General features: G+C 47.5%; 1 protein-coding gene across 3 annotated transcripts in view; it reads right to left on the minus strand.

Annotated features, from left to right (window-relative positions):
- NAA35 (N-alpha-acetyltransferase 35, NatC auxiliary subunit) overlaps positions 1-21,458 on the minus strand; it is a 1,572,250-nt gene that overhangs the window by 1,366,207 nt on the left and 184,585 nt on the right. For all 3 annotated transcript variants that reach the window (XM_069625850.1, XM_069625849.1, XM_069625848.1), the window contains exons 7-8: positions 10,536-10,602; positions 10,406-10,449 (exon numbers count right to left, since the gene is read on the minus strand). In XM_069625850.1, coding sequence (XP_069481951.1) covers positions 10,406-10,449; positions 10,536-10,602 — 111 coding nt within the window. The remainder of the gene's footprint in view (positions 1-10,405; positions 10,450-10,535; positions 10,603-21,458) is intronic.

Raw genomic sequence — 21,458 nt, forward strand, 5'->3', positions numbered from 1 at the left:
ATGGCTCTGTGAGATAGGTGGGGGGGTGCTTTGTGGTGGATGCATTTGTGCGCGAGGGTAAGCGTTTTGAAAAGGATGCGCTGTCGGACAGGCAACCAGTGCGCTTGTTGTCTGGCTGCTGAGATGTGTTCTCTTTTGGGGATCCTCAGAGTAGCACGAAGGGCATTATTTTGAATAGGTAGGAGTGTGTCCAAGTTTTTGGCTGAGGTTTCTCATGAAGAAGACATTGCAATAGTCCAGCCTTGAGCCAGTTAGGGCTCTAGCAATTAACAGGCAATTCGAGGCATTGAGGAGTTTGGAGTAGTAGGCTGCCGAGGCAGAGATTGCAATGATTTGTCTAGACATAGTTAGGTTGGCATCTAAGTAGACTCCCAGTGTTCTCACTGATTGGGAGACAGGGATGGTAGTGTTGTTGATGGTGAAGGATAAATTCTGGTCATCAAGTTTGATCCGCGAGTCAGTGGGGGCTAACAATAGAACTTCAGTTTTATCCCGCCAAGTATCGTCGGCATAATTGGTGTACGTTGTCAAGTACGTTGAATAGAGATATGGTGAAAATGTTATATAGCGTCGGGGATAGGCAGGAACACTGTGGGACTCCAAATAGGATGGTGTCTGGGGATGCAGCTGCTTGGTTTTAGAAGACAAACATAGCCCTTCCTTGAAGGAAGGAGGCGATCCATGTGATTGCATTAGGTGAGAAAAAGGCTGAGGCACAGAGATTGACAGAGTAGTTTATGATCCACCAATTCAAAAGCAGTTGAGAGGTCTAGGAGGAGGAGTAGGCCAGGTTTGCCTGTGTCTCTGATATCGTCAATTTGGTTTTTAAGGTTCTGTTCCGTGACCAGGACGGAATCGGGATTGTCTGGCGCCTAAGATATTGTTTGACTCTAGGAATTGCTGGACTTGCACGTAGGCTGCTTTGTGCAGAATTTTAAGTAGTAAGGGCACGGTGGTGATGGGCCTGTAGTTATTGGGATTGGATGGGTCAAGAGCAGCTTTTTTAGTAGGGGGGGAACCCAAGCTTCTTTTAGGCTGGGGGGAACCGATCCTGATATAAAAGAGGCGTTGATGAAGGCAGTTATGAAGGGTAGGAGCAGGTCTGCACACTCCTTGATAGGAGAGGCTGGGCATATATCCCCTTTGCGCATGGAGGGTTTGTTCCTCATGATTGCGGCAACTTCAGTCTCATTGACCTCTCTGAACAAGAAGAGTGTTGTGTTTGAGGCCTCACGGGTGGGGGTGGGTGGTTGGTCAGGATTGGGGGGGTGTGGATGGAGTTGATTAGCTCGGAATTTGTCCTGAAGGGTGTCAAGCTTGTGAAGCATGGCTGCTTGGATGTCAGCACACCACGCTTCATTCTTTTGAATGGCTTGGGAGCAGGAGTATCTAGCTCCCTGAAGATGGTAAATATTTCCATACAGTTGGATTTGACATTTGCGATTCTTGTATTGAATGAGTTGGCCTTGGCGAGAATGATTGCTTTTTTGGATTTGTTGGACAGTTTGTTAAATTTAAGTTTGTCTGAGGCCATTTGGCTGGTTTGCCATTTCGATAGAGCCGCGCGCTTTTTTGCGCGCAGGGCTGAGAGTTCCGGCGTGATCCATGTGTTGGATTGCTGTGTCAGCTTGGCTTTGCGGACAGTTAGGGGGGCAATGGCATAGATTGCCTCAGAAAGCATGGTGGTGAGGGAGAGGGCGAGCGTATTAGGGTCACTGGAGAATGGGGCCGATAGGGCTGGGGCCCCAAGGTAAGGGGCCAGCCTTTCTTTAGTGAGGAGGTGTGTGCCTCTGGTGTAGGATGTGGGGAGAGGTATGGAGCTTGATTATTGTAGCTTCGGTGTGGAGATGGTGAAGAGGATGACGTGGTGGTCTATCCATGGAAAGGGAGAGATGGCAGTGACAACCGGCGGGCAGTTATGATATGATATGGCATTTATAACACGCCCATACACAAGTGTTTCAGGGCGTGACGAGGCAAGGGAGGGGAAACAGTGGGAAACAGACAACGATCCTACTAGGCCAGGTGTCATTCAGATCGCGCAAGTGCATGGGTAGGGAGAAAGGGCAAGTGCCTGGGGGAAGGGAGAGGGGGAAAGTGCAGTGCAAGGGATAGAAGAATAAATACGATAATAAAAGCGGCCAGATGGTGGCAGGTGCAGGGTAAGAGCAGAATAAGTGCTGGTAGGGGACTGTAGGGATACAAAAAACAGTCCCCAGGTGCGATGGGTTGCCAGGGGGGAAGGGCAAGTGTGCAAAAAGTGGGGCCTGGCCTGGACCCAAGATCAGAAAGGGTGGCCAGGTAACCAGTGCAGTTTCAGCCAGGAACTTCAGCAGGGGAGAGAGGCAGAGCAAGCAGAAGCAAAGAGGAAGGTTTTGAGGTGTTTCCGGAACCAGAGAAGGTTCTCCTCAAGTTTCAGGGATGCAGGAAGGCTGTTCCAGAGGGAGGCCCCTGCTGAAGAGAGAGCTCGACCACCCACTCGTTGCTTGGAGAAGCGACTGACCCTGAGGGAGTTGGAGGCAGATGAGCGAAGAGCCCGAGAAGAAAGGTATTTGGGAACAGAGAGTTGAAGGTATTCCGGCCTCAGAAGGCCTTGTGGGCAATGTAGAAGGTTTTGAACTTAATCCTTGCAGCCACTGGGAGCCAGTGCAGAGATTTCAGTCCTGGAGAGATACGATCCCTGGGCTTGAGGCCAAGGACAAGTCTTGCAGTTCTGTTTTGGATAAGTTGCAGAGGGCGGAGAGTAGAGGCAGGCAGATTAAATAGAGACTGTTGCAATAGTTCAGCTTAGAGAGAACCAGGGCTCTGGAGACGGTGAGCTTCTGGGGGAAGGAGAGGAAAGGAAGAATACCTCTGAGGAGGTGCAGCTGGTAGTGGGATTTCTTAGAGACATCTGAGATGTGAGGGGAGAAGGAGAGTGTGGAGTTGAAGATGACCCCAAAGTTTTTATCCTTGCAGGTGGGAGCAGGAAGAGGGCCAAGAGAGGCCGGCCAGAGAGCTGCAGGGACGGAGGGAGCGGGTGTGCCGATGAGTAGGATCTCAGTCTTACTGGCATTAAGGCAGAGGTCATTGGCGGCACACCACTCCTGGGTAACAGACAGACAGTCAGAGATGAGGGAAGGAGAAGAGGTAGCCTGAAAATGAGCTAGGTATCATCCGCATAGCACTCACTGAAAGTTGGGGCAGAGATCGGCGATGCGATGGGCAAGGAGTGCCAAGTATAGGTTGAACAGCCAGGGAGAGAGGTTAGGCCCCTGGGGGACACCACAGGCAGAGAAAAAGATATCGGAGAGGAAGTTGTGGTGGGATATCCAGCCGAAGGTGCGGCCTTTGCTATGGTTGGGTTAGTTATGGGGTGTGAGAAACCTAGTGTTTCCAGCGCCTTGGCTAGCGCTTTAGCTGGGGCATCATTAGTATCATGAAGTCCTAGGTTAAGATCACCTGCTAGAAGGACCCTGGATGAGGCTTTGAGGTTGTCTGATGGGAGGTGTGTGTTGGAGGGGTGGAAGTCAGCTAGAGGACCAGGGGGCGGTAGACAATGTGCAATGTGATAGTGCAGTTGTGTGAGATTGTGAAATTAGTTGATATGAGATCTCAGTTACTTGAGATGGATTGGTCAGTCTGTCTAATGGAGATGGTGTCTATAGCTATAAAGGCTACTCCCCCCCCTCCTTTTAAAAGAGGGTGGTTTTGACAGAAAATGGTGTAACCCAAGGGGAGTGCAAAAGCAAGGGCAGGGCCAGATGCTTCATGCAGCCAGGTTTCAGTGACAGCACAGAGGTCAAGGTTGTGGGTAATCATCATGTCGTGTAGGTCTTCTGCGTGGGCTGGGAGGGAGCAGGCGTTAATGAGGGAACAATTGAGGGAAGGGGGATTGTGCCGAGAAGGTGAAGGGTTAGGGTGTATATCAATATTGACTGGACTGAGGCATAATGTCACGACGTTCGGCGTGGTGGGAGAAGTGAAGTTGTCTGTGTCTGTGGCAGTATCATTGTGTGCGGGCATAGCAAAGTCGATGGGCATAGCAAAGTCAATGAGCAGCAAGGAGGCCGGAAGCTGTAAACCATTCGAAATAGCAGCAGTGTCAGTGCAGTGGGTGAAAGACAAGGCATGCTTGGTGGTGGCTAGGGTGAGAGAAGCATCACCTAGATCATTGTCAAGGTGTGCAGCCAAGGTTTTGGAGGCATCATGACTGCAGGTTATGTTGGTGGGAAATGTGGGCATGCGGTGCGCGTTTCCTGCATGTAGGTGTCATGATTCCTGCCCCTCATGTCCCCAGCCCTCCAAGATGTCAGGCTGGAGCCAGGCCACGATCACTTACATGGCCCTTAAAGGCCTCTCCATCCCTCCAAAGACCCACTTGGAGTCAGACTTGGCGCTTGTGGCACCAGACTCACTCACTCCCATAGGATAACATTGGGGATTGGACTTTTAGTGCATGGATGGGGACAAGATGGATGCCCCCACATATTTCGGTTCCCAGAACTGCACAGCAAGTCTAGTCTTTTAGGTGTGGTTCAGCCCAGAGACACCTGGGATATCCAGAGACTATTTAAGCCACGCCCAGGCTGAGAAACATGCTTTGTGTTTTCTGCACCTGCAGCATGACACCCACAGTGTTCGGATCGGTCTCCAGTAGGCCTGCATCTTTCTTCTTCGCTCAGCTCCTGCAAGAACACTGTTAGGAACAGCCTTACCTTGCGGTGCTTCTGCCCATCATTCATCGCTCCTTCTGTTCTGCGGGCATCTTCGGCAGTCTCATTCCCATCCCGGCACACCGCTTCCTAAGGAAAAGGGAAAAGAACAGAAAAAAAGCATGAGTAAGCATTCAGCAAATCTTCACTTATTTTAAAGACTGTACGAGCTTCAAACACTTACCTGAATCCCAGCCGCTCTGGGGGAACTCTGTCTCCGGAACTTCTCATCCATCTGCAAGAGGGAAAAGACACTCCAGGTTAGCGTGGAAACATCTAGGAGGCGCCGCATACCACGCTTACTCGCCACATTTCTTCTTCATAACCGGCATCCACGCTAAAAACGCTGCGGCACCTAAATGACACAGAAAAAGAACTAAGTTCAATACAAACACGAAAGGGTCGCATCGCGCTCTCACTCACCTTCAGCGCTACTCATCTCAGCAGCACGTCGCCATCCCCAGACGCCGGCCATCATCAAAGGAAGCAAATGAACTAAGTTAGAGAACTGTTCAAAAGACTCATTATACTTACCTGTCGGACTCTTGCCAGTGAAGTAACTAGGCAGCAACGAGCCCGCATCAATCAACGCGCCCCTGCGCTGAAAGCAGGATGGAGAGCACACTTTCCAAGAAAACAAGGTGAGCTGTGGATCAAAGGGAAGGGTTGGACCCCGGGGAAGAAGGGGTTCAAGCACACAGACAACAGGGAGTTAAACTCTACCAATCCTGTGTTTCAGGCCCAGTCTCCAGTCGAGTAGACTCCAGGGAAGGGTTCGAGGTTGTAAGAGGTAAGAACAGGCTGAGTGACGTCCCCATGGATACCAGGTGAGCGTTACAGTAGGTGCGTCCAGTGTGCTTCTTAGGAGTGGGAAGGTATAGATGGACGTGCGGTCTCGAGCCTGTGTCATGAGCGGGACCTGGGTGGTCAGTTTGGGTGTGTGAAGGTCCACGCCTTGTAGTCCATAGCTCTGGAGCAGAGCCTTCAGTTATGATATGATATATGGCATTTGTAACATGCCTATACGCAAGTGTTTCAAGGCGCAACGAGGCAGGGAAGGGGGGGGGACAAAGGAAAGACAGACACCGATCTTACTAGGCCAAGTGTCATTCAGATCGCGCAAGTGCATGGGCAGAGGGGAAGGGAAAGTGCAAGGGGAAAGGGATAGGCGAAAATGAAGTACAGGGGTAGTAGAATAAGGAACAAGTTACTTACCTGTAACTGTTGTTCTCCAGCATGGGTCTGGCATGGATTCACATGCTCATGAATATTCCCCGTCGTCAGGCTGGGAATCCTCGTTACAGAAAAAAAAAAAAAATAAGTATCAGTTTCGTTTCTGATCTGTCTTTCCTAGTAGTAACCAATCACTGATCTCTGGGACATACTGCCCACAGCCAATGACTGCCCTCTCCCTAAGCCCCGCCTCTGGCAGCCATCCTCAGATTTGGTAGCACGTAAAGTGGCAGTATGACCAAGTGAAGAGCCGCAGAGGGGTAGGCGGGAGGGTTCGCATGTGAATCCATGCCAGACCCATGCTGGAGAACAACAGTTACAGGTAAGTAACTTGTTCCTTCTCCAGCATGGGGTCTGGCATGGATTCACATGCTCATGAATATAAGATTACATAGCAGTACACACATGCACAACCACGGGAGGTGGCAAAAGGCTCAACATTAAGCAATACATAAACTCAACATTAAGCAACTCTTACCTCCTCACCAGGCCCTTCAGGGAAACAGGTTGCGCAGCACGGCTTGGCCGACCCTGGACTCCTCCCTGGAATCCCGATCGACGCAGTAGAATTTCATGAGGGTGTGCGTCGACCTCCACGTAGCAGCCCTGCAGATGTCCAGCAGGGGCACACCAGACAAGAACGCCGTAGTAGCAGCAATCGCTCTGGTCCAATGGGCTCTCGGACGGCCGGGCAGCAGTCGGTTTGCCAACCGGTGACAGTGCATGATACAGCCGGAGAGCCATCTGGAAATGGAAGCCTTCGAGAGAGCCTTTCCTTGATTCACAGGCCCAAATGTCACAAAAAGCTGTGACGTCTTCCGAAAACTCTTCGTGCGGTCCACATAGAACTTCAGCGCTCTAGCTACTTCCAGCGAGTGCAAAGTCCTCTCGGCCGGCGACGAAGGCGACGGGAAGAAAACTGGTAACACAAAGGGCTCGTTGAGGTGGAAGTCCGACGGCACCTTGGGCATGAAGGAGGGATGCGTCCTGAGCACCACCCTCGTGTTGTGAAAAGTCAAGTATGGAGGCTTGCAAGATAGGGCCTGAATCTCTCCCACACGCCGTGTGGAGGTGATGGCCACAAGAAAAGCTGTTTTCCATGATAGGAACTTCAATGGTGCCGTATGCATAGGCTCGAAAGGAGCCCCCATGAGCCTAGTCAGCACCACGTTGAGCTCCCACGCCGGGGCTGGAGCCTTCACCGGCGGGAACAAGCGGAATAGTCCCTTCATAAATTCCTTCACCAGGCGATGAGACCACAAGGACACCCGTCCTGTTGTCCTGGTGTATCTGGAGATGGCAGCCAGATGTATCTTGATGGAGGCGTGAGCTAGTCCAGCCTTGGCCAACAACAGTAGGTATGGCAGTACTTGGGCCGTAATCCGTAGAGGGTTAATCTTCTGTGCCCGGCACCAGACAGAGAACCTCTTCCATTTGTGTCCGTAACACTTGAGAGTTGAGGACGCCCTGGCCTTTGCAAGAACCTCTCTGCAGTCGGCCGCTATATCGTATCCCCCAAACTCTAGTGCTGCAGGAGCCAGGCCTGCAAGTTCAGTGACTTCGGGTCGTGATGAAGAATGGCACCTCCTTCTCTGGAGAGAAGATCCGCGTCCACGGGCAGTCTGACTGGTGGGGATGCCGATAAGTCCAGAAGGTCCGGGAACCAGATCGGTCTCGGCCACGACGGTGCGACGAGGATCATCCTGCACCAGGACCTCTTGAGCTTGTTGATGAGCCAGAGTAGCAGTGGCAACGGCGGGAAAGCATAGAGGAACAGGTTGTTCCAGGGGAACAAGAAAGCATTGCCCATGCTCCTCGGTTGGGGGAACCTGCTGGCGAACCTCTGGCACTTGAGTTCGTCGCCGCCTCAAAGAGATCGACCTGGGGTCTGCCCCACAGCCTGAAGAGTCGATCCACTTGATCCTGGCATAGCTCCCACTCGTGGCACGAGCGCAGCTCCCTGCTGAGTGAGTCGGCGATGATGTTCTTTATCCCTGCCAGATGAAAGGGTACCAGAAACATCCCCTGGTCGAGGGCCCAGTGCCACAGATCCTGGGCTTCCTTGGACAGGGCTGGGGATCTGGTTCCACCCTGATTCCTGATGTAGAACATCGTGGTGGTGTTGTCGGTGAAGATCCTCACCAACTTGCCCTTGAGGGACGGAAGAAAAGACCTGAGGGCCCAAAGCACTGCGCGGAGCTCCAGAACGTTGATATGAAGCTGTTTTTTCCTCCGGGAGCCAAAGGCCTCTCGCGTGGAGATCTCCGGTATGCGCTCCCCACCCTTCCAGAGAGGCATCCGTCGTCACCGCTACCTGGTGAGCTGGGGTCTGAAAGTCTGCGCCCGCCATCAGATGAGTGCGGGTGCCCCACCACCGGATCGCTCGTCGGAAGGTCTTGTTGAGCGGTATCCTGTCCTCGAAGCTGCCTCTCGCCTAGATTTTGCACTTTTGACACGTCTTGCCTCACCTCTCGCCACCATAGTGCTCCGACAGGGACATACCTTTGTGTCTCCCTCTCTCCAGATCAATGGCTAATCATAAGCCCAGCGCCATTTGAATCCGGTTTCCCCGGCACGGCCGATCTACACCCATTGGTGTATCTTTATACACCACCAGACCTAGGATTTTACCCAGGCCTTTTGACTGTTTACCGCCTCACTCCGGTCAGACGGTAAGCTGCGTTCTCCAATACACCACTGGTGTACTTTTCTAGCACCAATGAGCTGTTATTTATTAACCCCTAAATCATTATGCACGTTTTGAGATCCTCCTAGTTCTCCTCCCTCCCATAGATCTTACCAACGGACAGACTCCCCAACTAGTCTCTCCTGATGAAGGCCACCAGCACTACAAGCTTCAACCAACCCATTGTGGCCGAAACACAACTGTGTCGATCACTTGTGGCACAACTGTGAAAATACCCTTTGTTGTATGTTTCGAATTTCGTGTTGTGTACACTGTTTTTGTTTGAAAACCACACCCGGGTTGAACAACAACCATGGGCAGCATTGATTTGAGTTACTTGTGTAACCTACGTCGTAGACTCACATGTGCTTGTCACTAGGATACTCATCTTCTACATCCCGATGAGGGTGCACAACTGCACTTCCCTAACTTTTTATTGAAATCTGTCCGGTATCGCTTTCGTGCTTAGCGAAAGTTTGTATAAAATTTAAGACACTGGTTTTTGAGATGGAAATAAACATGTCCAAAAACTGTGGATTTTTGTGAGGATCTCGCATCCTGATTATTTGTGTTATCAATATATGTACCCACCTGGGCATATCAGGACCTTGCCAGGCGCCCTTTATTTTCTTCCCCATGGACCAACTCCAGTTTCTCTATGGTGTCTCTCCTATATTACGAACGCTGCCTCTCCATTCTCATGGCATCCAGCCCAGACCAAGATGGCCGAGATGACTGAGAAGATCGGTCTTTCAGGATCACAGCCTCCGTCTGTCGCAAAAGCATCTGGTCGCTTTCCGTGTTTCAAAGAGGCTAACAGCCTCAATCCATATCTCTGTGCCTCACATTTCATGATAATTTCAGAGATTACTAGTTACTGGGTTTTGGAGCACTCACATCCTCATCATTCGGCTCCTGGCCATGCCCCCCACCCCCACCTTCTTGCCTACAGTCGAGAGGATTCTGATACAAGGGGCAAAGGGGATATAGGAATACTTTATTCCATTAACAACTCACTAAACACAATCGTCTAGAATAGAGTATGTCCAGAACTTTCATACTAGAACTATGTGAGCATTATTTGCATGTTGAATGTGAATGATTGAAATATGAAAACAGTTAGTAGTCTTCAGGAGCTAGAACAAGTCAAACGTGCAAAGTGCCATCAATGTAATATGAAAAAACTACTGGGCAAGTGCAACAGGGAAAAACAAGAGATTTTATCCAGTTGAGAGTTTTGTCAAAAGTCTACATATTTTTAAATGACCCAAATAATTTCCTACTGGAAACTGCTGTCGTGGTACCAAATATGCATTAAAGAATCTGTGACTGCAAAATTCCCCAGCAATCACCTGAAACCACTTTTCATGTTCATAATGTATGGTATAAAGATATAGATCAAGATAAACTGAAAAAACGATATGCCCTGTCTGTTCATGTAAAGTCCCTGCTCAAAAGCTATTTATTTCTTCCATGACACACAAAGGCATTACAACAAGTCGTTTTCTAGGTGCACATGATGGCTAAAAGTCTATCAAAAGAGCACAGATACCAGGCTTTGACAAGCAGGACAGGATCACAGCCCAAGCATTATTATTTCACAAAGGACTTAACGTGCACTTGGTCTAATGTAGTTGTATTTCTAAAACTGGCATATTAGAGTGAAAAGCTTCATTCAGAAATCAAAACAAAAACATGTGTGTTGCTAGTGGGACATTAGGCTAATATAAAAGCAAAACAGTTATTCCATGGATTTTGCACAATTAGATCAGGAAGGAGAAAACATAAGTACCTTTACTCTCCTTTGCATGTCTTCTTCTACATCTTTCAACATACCTGGAAAAAAAGGTTCTGATGCATAAGTTAATGAAGGACCAAACATTGAAACTTAAACTTAGTAGTTCAATACATTAACTTTTTACCTGTCACTCGAAGATCTGTCACGCTGTTAGCCATTTTGAACCCATAGGTCATGGATTGAAAATCCTCCTAAAAAAGAAAAAAAAATTCAGCTGGAAAGAAGAGCATGAAAAACACCTTCTGAATGTATGTTAGAAATTATTCTATATTTCTAAAATAATATTTGGTAGCTTCATGCATCAACAGTCTGAAGCCACAAAGCAAAACTCAAACACAACCAGCAGATTTTAAAAATAAACAGAAAAATGGAAATAAACCAAAACAAAAAATGGTTGTTTTCAATAAATGTCTACAGCCACTTAAATGCTGCATAGTCTCCTGTCCTATTCAATCAATTCCATCTGGAATGCTTAAAGTTAACCCACCTCCCTCCTCCCCCCAACCTCTGTTCTCCATACGAACAGTCCATCACTGTGTGATGCTGTTAACTCGCTAATCAATTCTTCAGATGAATACTGTGTCTCATTAAATGAAAATGTTGGCATACATGAACTAGGCAAACAGCAACCCTGGTTCATTCTTTCTCCAGTATTTGTTTTATTGTTCATACTATAGCACACTTATTTTGGAAAATATACACATTGGAATGGAGTGGCTTCCTACCCTGAACCAGCAGGATCACCACTGTCAATTAACTCACCATCACCCCATCTTTTATCGTAAAAGGGTTAAGAGGTTCAGAGATTCACTATCTGGAAGGAGTCATGGCAAGGTGGTCAGACTTAGAAGAATGCAATATCATGCTTCCACAATTTAAAGTAGGTATTCCTTTGATTTGATTAAAAATGTGCGTCATTAATACAAACATGTATTCTCTTAGAAGAGTCCTCAAGATATTGAACAAATATTTTTCTAAGTCCAATCTAAAATGAAAGTATACATGTGGGGGTGAAAAAGCAAACTGTGAATATGGCAAGACGCCTTGTGATTTTTAAATCCCCCCACCCAATCGGTTACTCGACTTTCCCCTGATAAATCCTAATCTGTGGTCTCATTAAGGACACAAAGGGCATTGATGTGTGCTTGCGAGGCACTAAGCCTCTCAGGGTCAGGGGTATATCAAGTAGTCTGTTTTGTCCTGTGTAGACACTCTCATACTACTGGTTGGTGGAATAGTACTCAACTATAGATTTTGCTTTTAAAAACATGAGCAGTACAATGCCATATGATTTGCTTTTAAAGTCCACATTAAAGACTGGCTGCCCAGAGTCACACATCACTTTAAGTACAGATTTTGACAATATTGACAAACGTTACACTCTCCGGAATCCAGCACACGTCAACTGCACTTTATATCAAGTTGTGATGTCCAATTCTTGAATGCACGCCCCACATTTCTAATAGGACTTATGTAACAGTGCATTTCTAACCCATTTCAATCGAGTGGCGATAATGTTTCCTGAGGCAGTGCTGTTCAGACTATGCAGGAATACTACCCCTTAATCATATAAAGGGTACATCAGTGTAGGGCCAAAGCGAACATCAGCTCATGCTCGCTGGGAAAATTATGCGCATTTGAAGTGACACGAGCACAACACATGTTTTCACGCTTATATAACATTTAAAATAGCAATGCTATTGCATCTCGCTATGGTAGTTTCACGACGAGCGTGATCCTGCCGACGCTCCACAGTAACATACAATGCGGTCATGTCTGCCTCAGTCCATACTGAAGTTATAGATTTCACCCATGCATCAAACCAATCCATCCTTAATGCAGTTCACGGAGGAACAGCATTGGCTTGGTAACATCTTTGCAAACAATGAAAAAAATAGTCGATAGGCGCCCCTTTTGCGCACACGGCTAAATTACCTGTTCTTTGGTAAGGTATCCACTCGAGAGTCCGCAGCCACACTTTAGCCCACTGAACCTTTCACAGAAGGGAAATATCGATTTGCATATCAGTCTTTGTCCCACCCATATGGGCAGTTCAGCACCGAAATGCTATGGCAATTCTCTTCTGAACAAGAGTACCAACAGCAACCCCATACACATGTTTCAAAGTGTGGCTGCAGACTCTAGAGTGGGTACCTTCCCAAAGAACAGGCCATTTTTGCTGTGTTTGTTTTCCTAGAGGAGCACCCATGACTAATTAATTATTTTTTGAAGGGCCTTAGGTCTAGTCACCCTAAGTTTCCCGGGGTCATCCAGATGTAGACCCCTTGCTCACTGTGCTCAGAGAGGCACAGCTCCACCTCACTGATGATGCCCAACAGGGCTGAAACTCGTGTATGGGGTTGCTGTTGGTACTCTTGTTCAGAAGGGAATTACCACAGCATTTCGGTGCTGGACTGCCCATGTGGGTGGGACAAAGACGAATATGCAAATGGATATTTCCCCATTTGTGAAAGGCACAGTGAGCTAAAGTGTGGCTGCAGACTCTAGAGTGGGTACCTTCCCAAAAAACTGGCCCTTTTTTCTGTGTTGGTTCTCCTAGGGGAGCGCCCATGACTAATTTTTTTATCTTTGCAAACAAGGCAGTTAACACGTGTCAGCATACAGGGGGAAATTCCATACCCACTACATTTAACTTTCCCCACCATGTAACTGATCTGACTTGTATACACCCAATCCATGCCAGGCATTAAGCATTGCACGCTTATCAGTCATACATGGGCGTCCAAATATCTTGCTCTGTTTTGATGTCATCGCCGGAAACTTGGCTGACAGCATAGCGGTACAAATAATATGGGATGGTAAAGAGTTCATCCAAGCATAGGTGGTATAAATAGTATGGGTTGGCGAGGAGTTCATCCAAGCATACACAGCTTCCAGACACTCGCCGATGAGCGTTTCTTTATTGCAGGCCTGCAGTACAGAGCCCCGCCGGAGCAGCACGTCATCCAGACACTCATCAGCGTGCTGATCTATTACCGGCACAGATTACGTGGCTCTCCCGTGGCTGCACGTCATCCGGCCATACACCGACGTGCAATCTACATTGTAGTCTTAGCACTCCACCAGGAAACAGACCCACAATTCCTTTAGGCACCACATAAACTTCCGGAATGAAAAACACTCAAGTGAACTATTAGAGGAAAGGCCATATTTAGACTTTGTTGAAATTAGCTATTTCAGTACAGGAGTTCCTGGCAGGAGAATACGCCAGGCAATCCAATGTTTTGTTGGAAAATAACTTTGTTATATCAAGTCTTTGTTAAAACTGAAAATGTTTGATTTGGTAATCCTATAAACTATAAAAGATTGTCAATATATTTCCACCTGTATTGTCAAAAGAACATTTGCCCTGCAATCTTAAGGAAAATAAAATACCCAGGAAAGAGACATTTTCATTATCCTTAATGGAAATTTGGTGAAACAAGAGTCATCTTCATTACCCTTAATGGGACTTTGGTGAAACAGAGTATTTCAAATGCCTTTTTCTTCAAACAGTTCAGGGGAAGGGAAACTAAATCCTAGAATATAAGTGTAGTTTTGTTGAAACTGTACACATATGGTGCTTGCACAACTTGGTTGAAGTGTTTTTGGAAAATATATTGTACCTTTGGATTTTGTATGATTAGTGTTAGGTTCAGATGCGTTTTGGAAATAAGGTCAACAAATTTTAGTTTATTTTCATAGGTAGGTACATTCTCTTTTGGTTAGGGCAAAATAGGCTTTTTTACAAACCCTTTTTCGTTCAATAAAAATGGCAAATATTGAGAACATTGGAACCTTGTGTATGCTTCTCTTTGCTGACCCCTCACATTAGTTTCCCAGATCTGTGGCACTCATATATGCCATGGAAATAGAAGAAGGGCTTTCTCTGATCCTGCTTCCATTTTTACAACATCAAGGTTCGGGGTGGCCTGCACGCTTCCTGCAGTTTCTTCATTTTTTTTATTTTTCAAAATACTGGCACATCAAAGGCTAACAATAGTATTGCCAACCATGGTGGCAGGTCGGACCTGACAGATAGAAAATGGGCCCAAGGCCGTTATACTAGACAATCCAACCCACCACCATGGATATTGTTGTTTAAGTAATACAAATATGCACAATGTGTCAATCATTTTTGGTATGTATACAAATCAAAATGACTAAAACTGGAGAGGGCAGGGATAGAAGTGTGTATGATTCTCCACCCGCTCCCCCAATCCTCAAGCCAAACATTCCCAGCATTCTCCAACTTCAAACACATAATTCTCCATGTTGTTTGAAAATATGAATACCTGGCGTTGGATTGTGTTTAATTGGATTTATTTAAAATTTATATTGGGAAAACTCCACTTTGGCCTTGTTTTTATGCGATTCATTCATGCATTATATAGATGGGCAAAGATGCAGATTTTTGTGAATGGATCCAGGTCTGCTGTTTTTAACATCCAACGTGGAACCCGCCAGACTACCCCATATCCCCTCTCTTGTTTAACATATTTATGGAGTCCTTGGCAACAGCAATTAGGATAAATGATAACGTTCAGGGTATTACGTGTGGCATTTATATGTCAAAGGTATTACTGTATGCAGATGACTTGCTTCTGTTTCTTTCAAATCTGGAGAACTTGTTTCAGAATGTGGTGTAGCCATTTCACTGATTTGGTAAGATATTGAATTTTAAAATAGATAAGTCTAAGACAGAAATATTTTCCATTACCTAGAAATGTTACAGAAGTTGTATTCCTGGAAATTAATTTCGGACATCTCGGAAATGTCCATCTGTTGGGACACTGTTCATATGCTAGAACATAACATCCGTAATTAAGCTCAAGGATATGATTTATGACTGTAAAATGTGGTCCAAGATCAATCTTACGATATGGGGGAAAGTTGGCACGATTATGATAAATATGCTTCCTATAATTCTATACTTGTTTAGCATGCTACCTCTACCTCTCTCAAAAGCCTTACTAAAAGAGATAAGGAAGGTGTTGAGATTTTTTATGGGGGAGAGGAGCGCGGCCGAAAATTCCAAGGTCCATCCTTTTATGGTCAACAGAAGGAGGGTTTGGCTTTTCAGATGTAAAAGAAATCTACTGCTTTTTCTGAGAAGCCTGCACCGCTGGATCAATGAAACATCAGAGACTGCCCATGCATTGGTGTGTATAGAAAAAGTTTCAGTTTCGCCGATAGCGCTAGATTGCCTCCTTACAAATGAACTGTCAACTTCGGCAAGATAAAACTTCCCCTATAGTACAACACATTATATCAGAATGGAGATATGCAAACTGCAACTCTGGGTCAAAATTCCGGTTATCTTTGGAGTCATTTATTTGGAAGAATCCGGCCATTATGATCGACAATATGCAGTGACGCACCTGACAACTGGCAGGTATTTGCAAACTGAAACATGTTCTAGAAAATGGTGCATTGGTAGGTTTTGGCTTTGGCTTCTTGAAATTTAAGTACAAATTATGAAATATTCAAAGGTCAAAATTCATATTACTACAGTGAATTTTAACTTCCCTCCTTTCACCACTAAATGCCAAGATTCATGCCTTATACATCATGGTGAAGAACTGCCCGCTCTCTGCATCTGTAGGTTACAGACTGCTCTCTGGAACCTCTACATTACCGTTGGAACGGAGGTCCTGGGAGTCAGAGATGAAAATGACCATATTGGATTCTGACTGGTCGACGATATGCAAAAATCGTAAAAGATGTAAGTTGGATCTAGACTTGCGCTACACACAGCAGAAAATAATCCACTGTCTGTACTGGTCACTGTGGAGGATGAACATATGTAACTATTACAATCAGATATTTGTAGGTCCTGTAAAAGAAAGCTGGCACCAATATACACATGTTTTGCTATTGTGGAGAAATCTGTCAGTATTGGGAGGAAGTCCTGTCCCAGATGGAATTGGTGACTCAGTTTTACCACGTTCTGCGTTATTTTGCGTTCTGGGTTTATTTCCAAAATACTTATAGCTATCTGCTGCAACATTGGATATACAAAGCATATTACTGGCTAAGAAACCGATTCTTAAGAAGTAGAAATCTAGTGGAAAGCCCCAACTTGAGGATTGGCTCCAAAGTATGTCACTATTGTCAGCTAGGTGACAATACCTGTGATAATAATATGACAATACTCCTATCATATGTTAAACGAGATTTGACTGAAAACTATAGATTGATTTGCAAAAACCTCAACAATTCATATGTATAGACTCATTAATGTTGATTTTGAATAGGACGTGGGAACTAGAACCTGAAAGTTTGTCTCACCGTTTATTACCTACCCTTGCCCCACCCCTGTGACGAGATGCATTAGATCTGTCTTGTTTTCCTTGCAAGTTCTGTTAATACATGGTTGTTTATATTAGTGGTTAAATATATTTGGCAGGGATGGGATATTAAGTATATTTATGGCAATGTTGGGATATTTTGAAATGTTTGCTCTATTGATTCTTTTTGCAGAATACCTCCCACTGGATTGTTTTATCCCCCCATTTCATTGTTTGCTGTATTACAATTTGACAATATGATTGTGTACTATGTGCACCTGTTTATTTAAAAATTATAAACACGGAGGCCACCAGGGGGCACGTGGATGACGTAGCCTAAAGGTAGCTCCGTCACCTAGGTTGTTGGATGGAATTTGCCCCCACTTTTAACCCCCGCAGGTGGCGCGTGGCCCCACCAGGTGGGCATCTGAGCCTGTGTGCTTTACACAGACCGAAACCCAGAGAACAATGCGGCCGGGAAGGAGGGGTTAAAGCTCCCTCCTACTGCCGGCATGTGGCGTGACGGAGTACAGGAGTGAGAGATGCAGAGAAAGCTGCAGCCGAGACTCAGCGGTCCCGACGTGGGGGTGGAACGGACACCCATCCCTTGCAACTCTTCCAGAGCCAGAGGGGAGACCGGGCCTGCACCCCCCCACCCGTACACGGGCCCATAGGAGGCTCTCTGCCCCTTCCCAGGCCCACCTACCCCCCAGGCGGCACGAAGGCTATTGGGCCTGGTACTGGGTCTGGAAGGATACAGCGGGCGTTGCAGTGGCACTGCCAGATCATGGAGCGGGAGAGCAGCACGGCACCCCAACAGAGACACAGCTTGGGTCCTCCAGAGGCCTGCATAGAGGCAAGGCGTGCAGAGTGAGGAACAAACTTGACTCAACCCTGCTTCAGAGAGCAACCACAGGACCACGTAGGGTCCGTTGAGAGTCCACCTGGAAAGTAGCTCACCAGGACCTCTTTCTTTGCTGGGAAGGCACAGCCACACAGAACAGGAGCCCCAGAGGTGTGGACCCCTGACATAGGGGCGTGTGTCCGCCTGCCGGGATGCTGTGCAAAGGTAGTGTGGGATGCTCTGGGGGACCCGGATGAATGGTTGAGGGAGGAGCCGGAGCTCCAGTAGAGGCCGGATGGCAAACCTACTGGTAGTGCCAGAGAGGCCTGGATAGATACTGGATGCAGTCTCCAACGGCAGGGGTGGGACCCCATCGGAGACCCCAACCGGGTCCAGGGTTACATGGAGGCAAGATCTAAGCTGGTCAAATGTGTGTACCCAGGCACACTGGATCCCATGGCTCACCCCGATTTAAGGAAGATGGAGACCGGGGGAGCAGACTCAGCAGCAGCCAAAAGTGATGCGGCATCCCTTCGACGAAATCAGAAGTATGAGGGCAGATGTTGGAGGCAAGGTGGACAAGATTAACATAAGAATGGACAAGATGGAGGAGAGACTCCAGGTGGTCGAGCACAGCCAATCCTCCTGGGACACTCTGTAGACCCAATTGGACACAGGGATGGGCGAAATAGAGCAAAGAGAAGCCTAAATGGTCTTGAAGATGTTCCATTTTGAGAATCGCGAATGGAGAAATAACCTACGCTTCTTTGGGATACCGGAGACGGAAAGCAAATCAGATAGAACCCCCAGGAGGTTCATTCACAACATTATGAAGATCCTATTTGAAGACGACTATTGATGGGCGAAAATCGAGAGGGTTCACAGAGCCGCAGGTTCGTGGAGGGGTCCGAGGTCGGTCCTAGCCAGTTTTCATAATTACCTAGATAAACCCAAAATCTTGGAAAGGGCAAAGGCTAAGGGGCCAATAATGATGGGTGATGCTAGGATCACAATTTTTCAAGACCTGTCTGCCCTGACCCTCACAAAGAGAAGAATGTGTCTTCTTCTGACGAAGTGGCTAAACAAGAAAGGAGTCCAGTAGAGGTGGGGATTTCTGTTCTCCATTTCCTTAGAACTGGATGGCCTGAAGTACAGACTTGCAATGGAGGATGAGATAAACAAAACAATTGGGGCGCTGCTTGGAGGAGACAAGGGGGCCTCGGGTTTACAAGGCCAAGGTGGAGCAGACAAACATTGGTTTATCAAGGAACTCAGAAGGAAGCGGGTCGCCTGATCGCGGAAGTTCCAGAAGCTGAATACTCCCCTGATTGGCACGCCCTGAAACACATTACGGGCTTAGGAAGCACGTTGGATGCAGTTGTTTGGGGGTTTGATGGGGCGGTTGGCCCGGTGGGTGGGAGTGGGAGGACCTGAGTAGAGGACTTTACTACTACAGCTGGGTTAGTGGGGATTACTGGGTTTGCTTTGAACGCTAGTTGAAGCGAGGGGCATGAGTGGGGCATTGGGGATCGTGGTGTCATGAGCTGAGGGGGCCGGGTGCCTAAGTGGGGGGTTGGGAGGGAGAAGGGGTGTTACAGAGTTAAAAGGGTATTGGAATTTCTCGATCAGACAATGATATACACCCACTTCCGTTCAGATTCAATGGCAATGGGGGGGGGGGTCAACTTCCTTGTGGTTAATGTGGTTAATGTGGTGGAAAACCGGATTAGGGTATGGCTGACTCAAGGAGAGGGGATGGGGGGGACAGCATAAGAGTATGCACGCTGAATGTGAAAGGGCTGAACTCTCCAACTAAGTGGTCCCTGGTTGCTCAGGAATTTAGAAGATCTGCGCTGGATGTCCTATTCCACCAGGAGACAAAATATTTGAGGGGCGAAGAACAAAGGATCCTCTTTGGTCTGGTGGAGGAACAGTACTGGGGCTCGGGGATAACGAGAAAGGCTGGGCTTGGGATTCTGGTTCATGGGGGGCCACCGACTGGAGGCTACAAAAGTGTGGTCAGATGTTGAGGGAAGAGCGATTTTGATCTCGGGTCAGATTGGAGGAATCAGGTTCATATTTGCCACAACGTACGACCCCAACCAGAGTTAAAGGATGTTCCTGCAGAGAACCCTGGAAAAGATAATGACTGAGGGTGGGGGACATTTCATACTGGGGGGAGACTTCAATGTTTGGAGTGATGTCAGCATGGACCGACAGTCCGGCCACTCTGTGGAATCTGGCAGGCAGGGAAATGAGAACAATCATGGAGCAATACGGTATGCAGGATATATGGCGCCACCTCCACCCAAGTGACAGGGGGTTCACTTTTTATTCCGCCCCACATGGGACCCCGACGAGAATAGACGACTAATGTATATCCGGGGACCTGTGGGATTTGACGGAGGGGTCAGTTATCTATCCCATCAGTTGGTCAGAGCATGACATGGTGTCGGTCGATATTAGTTTGAAAGGCCTTTGTCCCAGGGGTTCGAAGTGGAGATGTAATGCATCACTGTGGGAGGACCTATGCTTTAGGGAAGAGCTGGAGAAGGGTATCACAGAATTTTCTTAAACTTAATGACACTGGGGAGGTCCTGGAGGACATTGTGTGGGATGCGTCAAAGGCTACATGGAGAGCGATGTTGATCAGAGGGGGCTCGCAGAAAGAGGGAGCGCACTCTGAGAGGACTGAGGGATAAAATAAGGGTCTTGGAAAAGCAGGCACAGCTGATCATGGATGGTAGAGAGGACCTCACCCAGGAGGCGCAGGGCGTTAGGGAGGAATTGAGAATCCTCGAGGAATTAAAGATAGTCCAAAGCCTACAATTTCTGAAACTTAAGTTTTATGAGAAAGGGGACAAGGTGGATGCTCTTTTGGTGGCTAGGCGAAGTGGTCCGCAAGCAGAGGTGGGTTGCAGAGGTGGAGGGAGGGGGTAGGGACATCTGAGGGTTCGGCTGAAGGAATCCAGATGGCATTTGCAATGTTCTATGAGGGCCTGTACAGGAGTGAAGGGACAGCGGCCATTGAGGACATTGGGAAATACTTGAAAGACTCCAATCTCCCCTTGCTCACGACAACGGAAGCAGAAAGCCTGGAAGCTCCAAACACTGGGGAGGAAATTAAGATGGCTGTCGGGCGGTTGAAGCTAGGTAAGGCCCCGTAAATGATGGATTCACGTCAGGTTTCTATAGGTTCTTTCTCCCGGCCCTGCTCCCCTTCCTAACAAAATGCTTTAATGGCATTTTGACAACAGGGAAAGCCCCGGAATCTTTTACAAGGGCTCTAATCACGGTGATACCGAAAGGAGGGCAGGGACCCCCAGGCTTGCGGCTCCTACCATCCGATTTCTCTCTTGAATATAGACGCCAAGATTTACGCCAGAGTACTAGCCGCAAGGTTGGAGGGACACTTGCTGAGGCTTGAACATTCCGACCAAGTAGGGTTTATAAAAGGGCGGCAAGGGGCCGATACCATGAGGAAGACAGTGCATTTGATTAATTAGGTATTTGGCTGTGAAGTTGACCCCACGGTTCTCTCTATAGATGCCAAGGAGGCCTTTGACAGGGTGGAGTGTGACTTTTTGGAGGCATTGCTGAATAGGTTTGGTAAAAGTAGGGGACTCGTAAGGGGCATCATGGCGCTCTACGCTTCCCCCAGGGCATGTGTGGCAGTGAACTGTGGATACTCGCATTGGTTTAACATGGAAAGAAGGACAAGACAGGGGTGCTCGTTGTCCGACACTATTTATACTGTCGCTAGAATGGAGGACAGAAGAATGGAGGGGATTAGGGTTGGTGAGAATCTGTATAAGGTAGGGCTGTAAGCTGATGACATGCTCCTTCATTTGGTAAATCAATTGACATCGGTCCTTACGGCGGTGGAGTTCATTGAGGAGTACAGGCAATTATC

Source organism: Ambystoma mexicanum, chromosome 6p, assembly GCF_040938575.1.
Source record: "Ambystoma mexicanum isolate Mex_15411 chromosome 6p, UKY_AmexF1_1, whole genome shotgun sequence".
Taxonomy (NCBI): Eukaryota; Metazoa; Chordata; class Amphibia; order Caudata; family Ambystomatidae; genus Ambystoma; species Ambystoma mexicanum.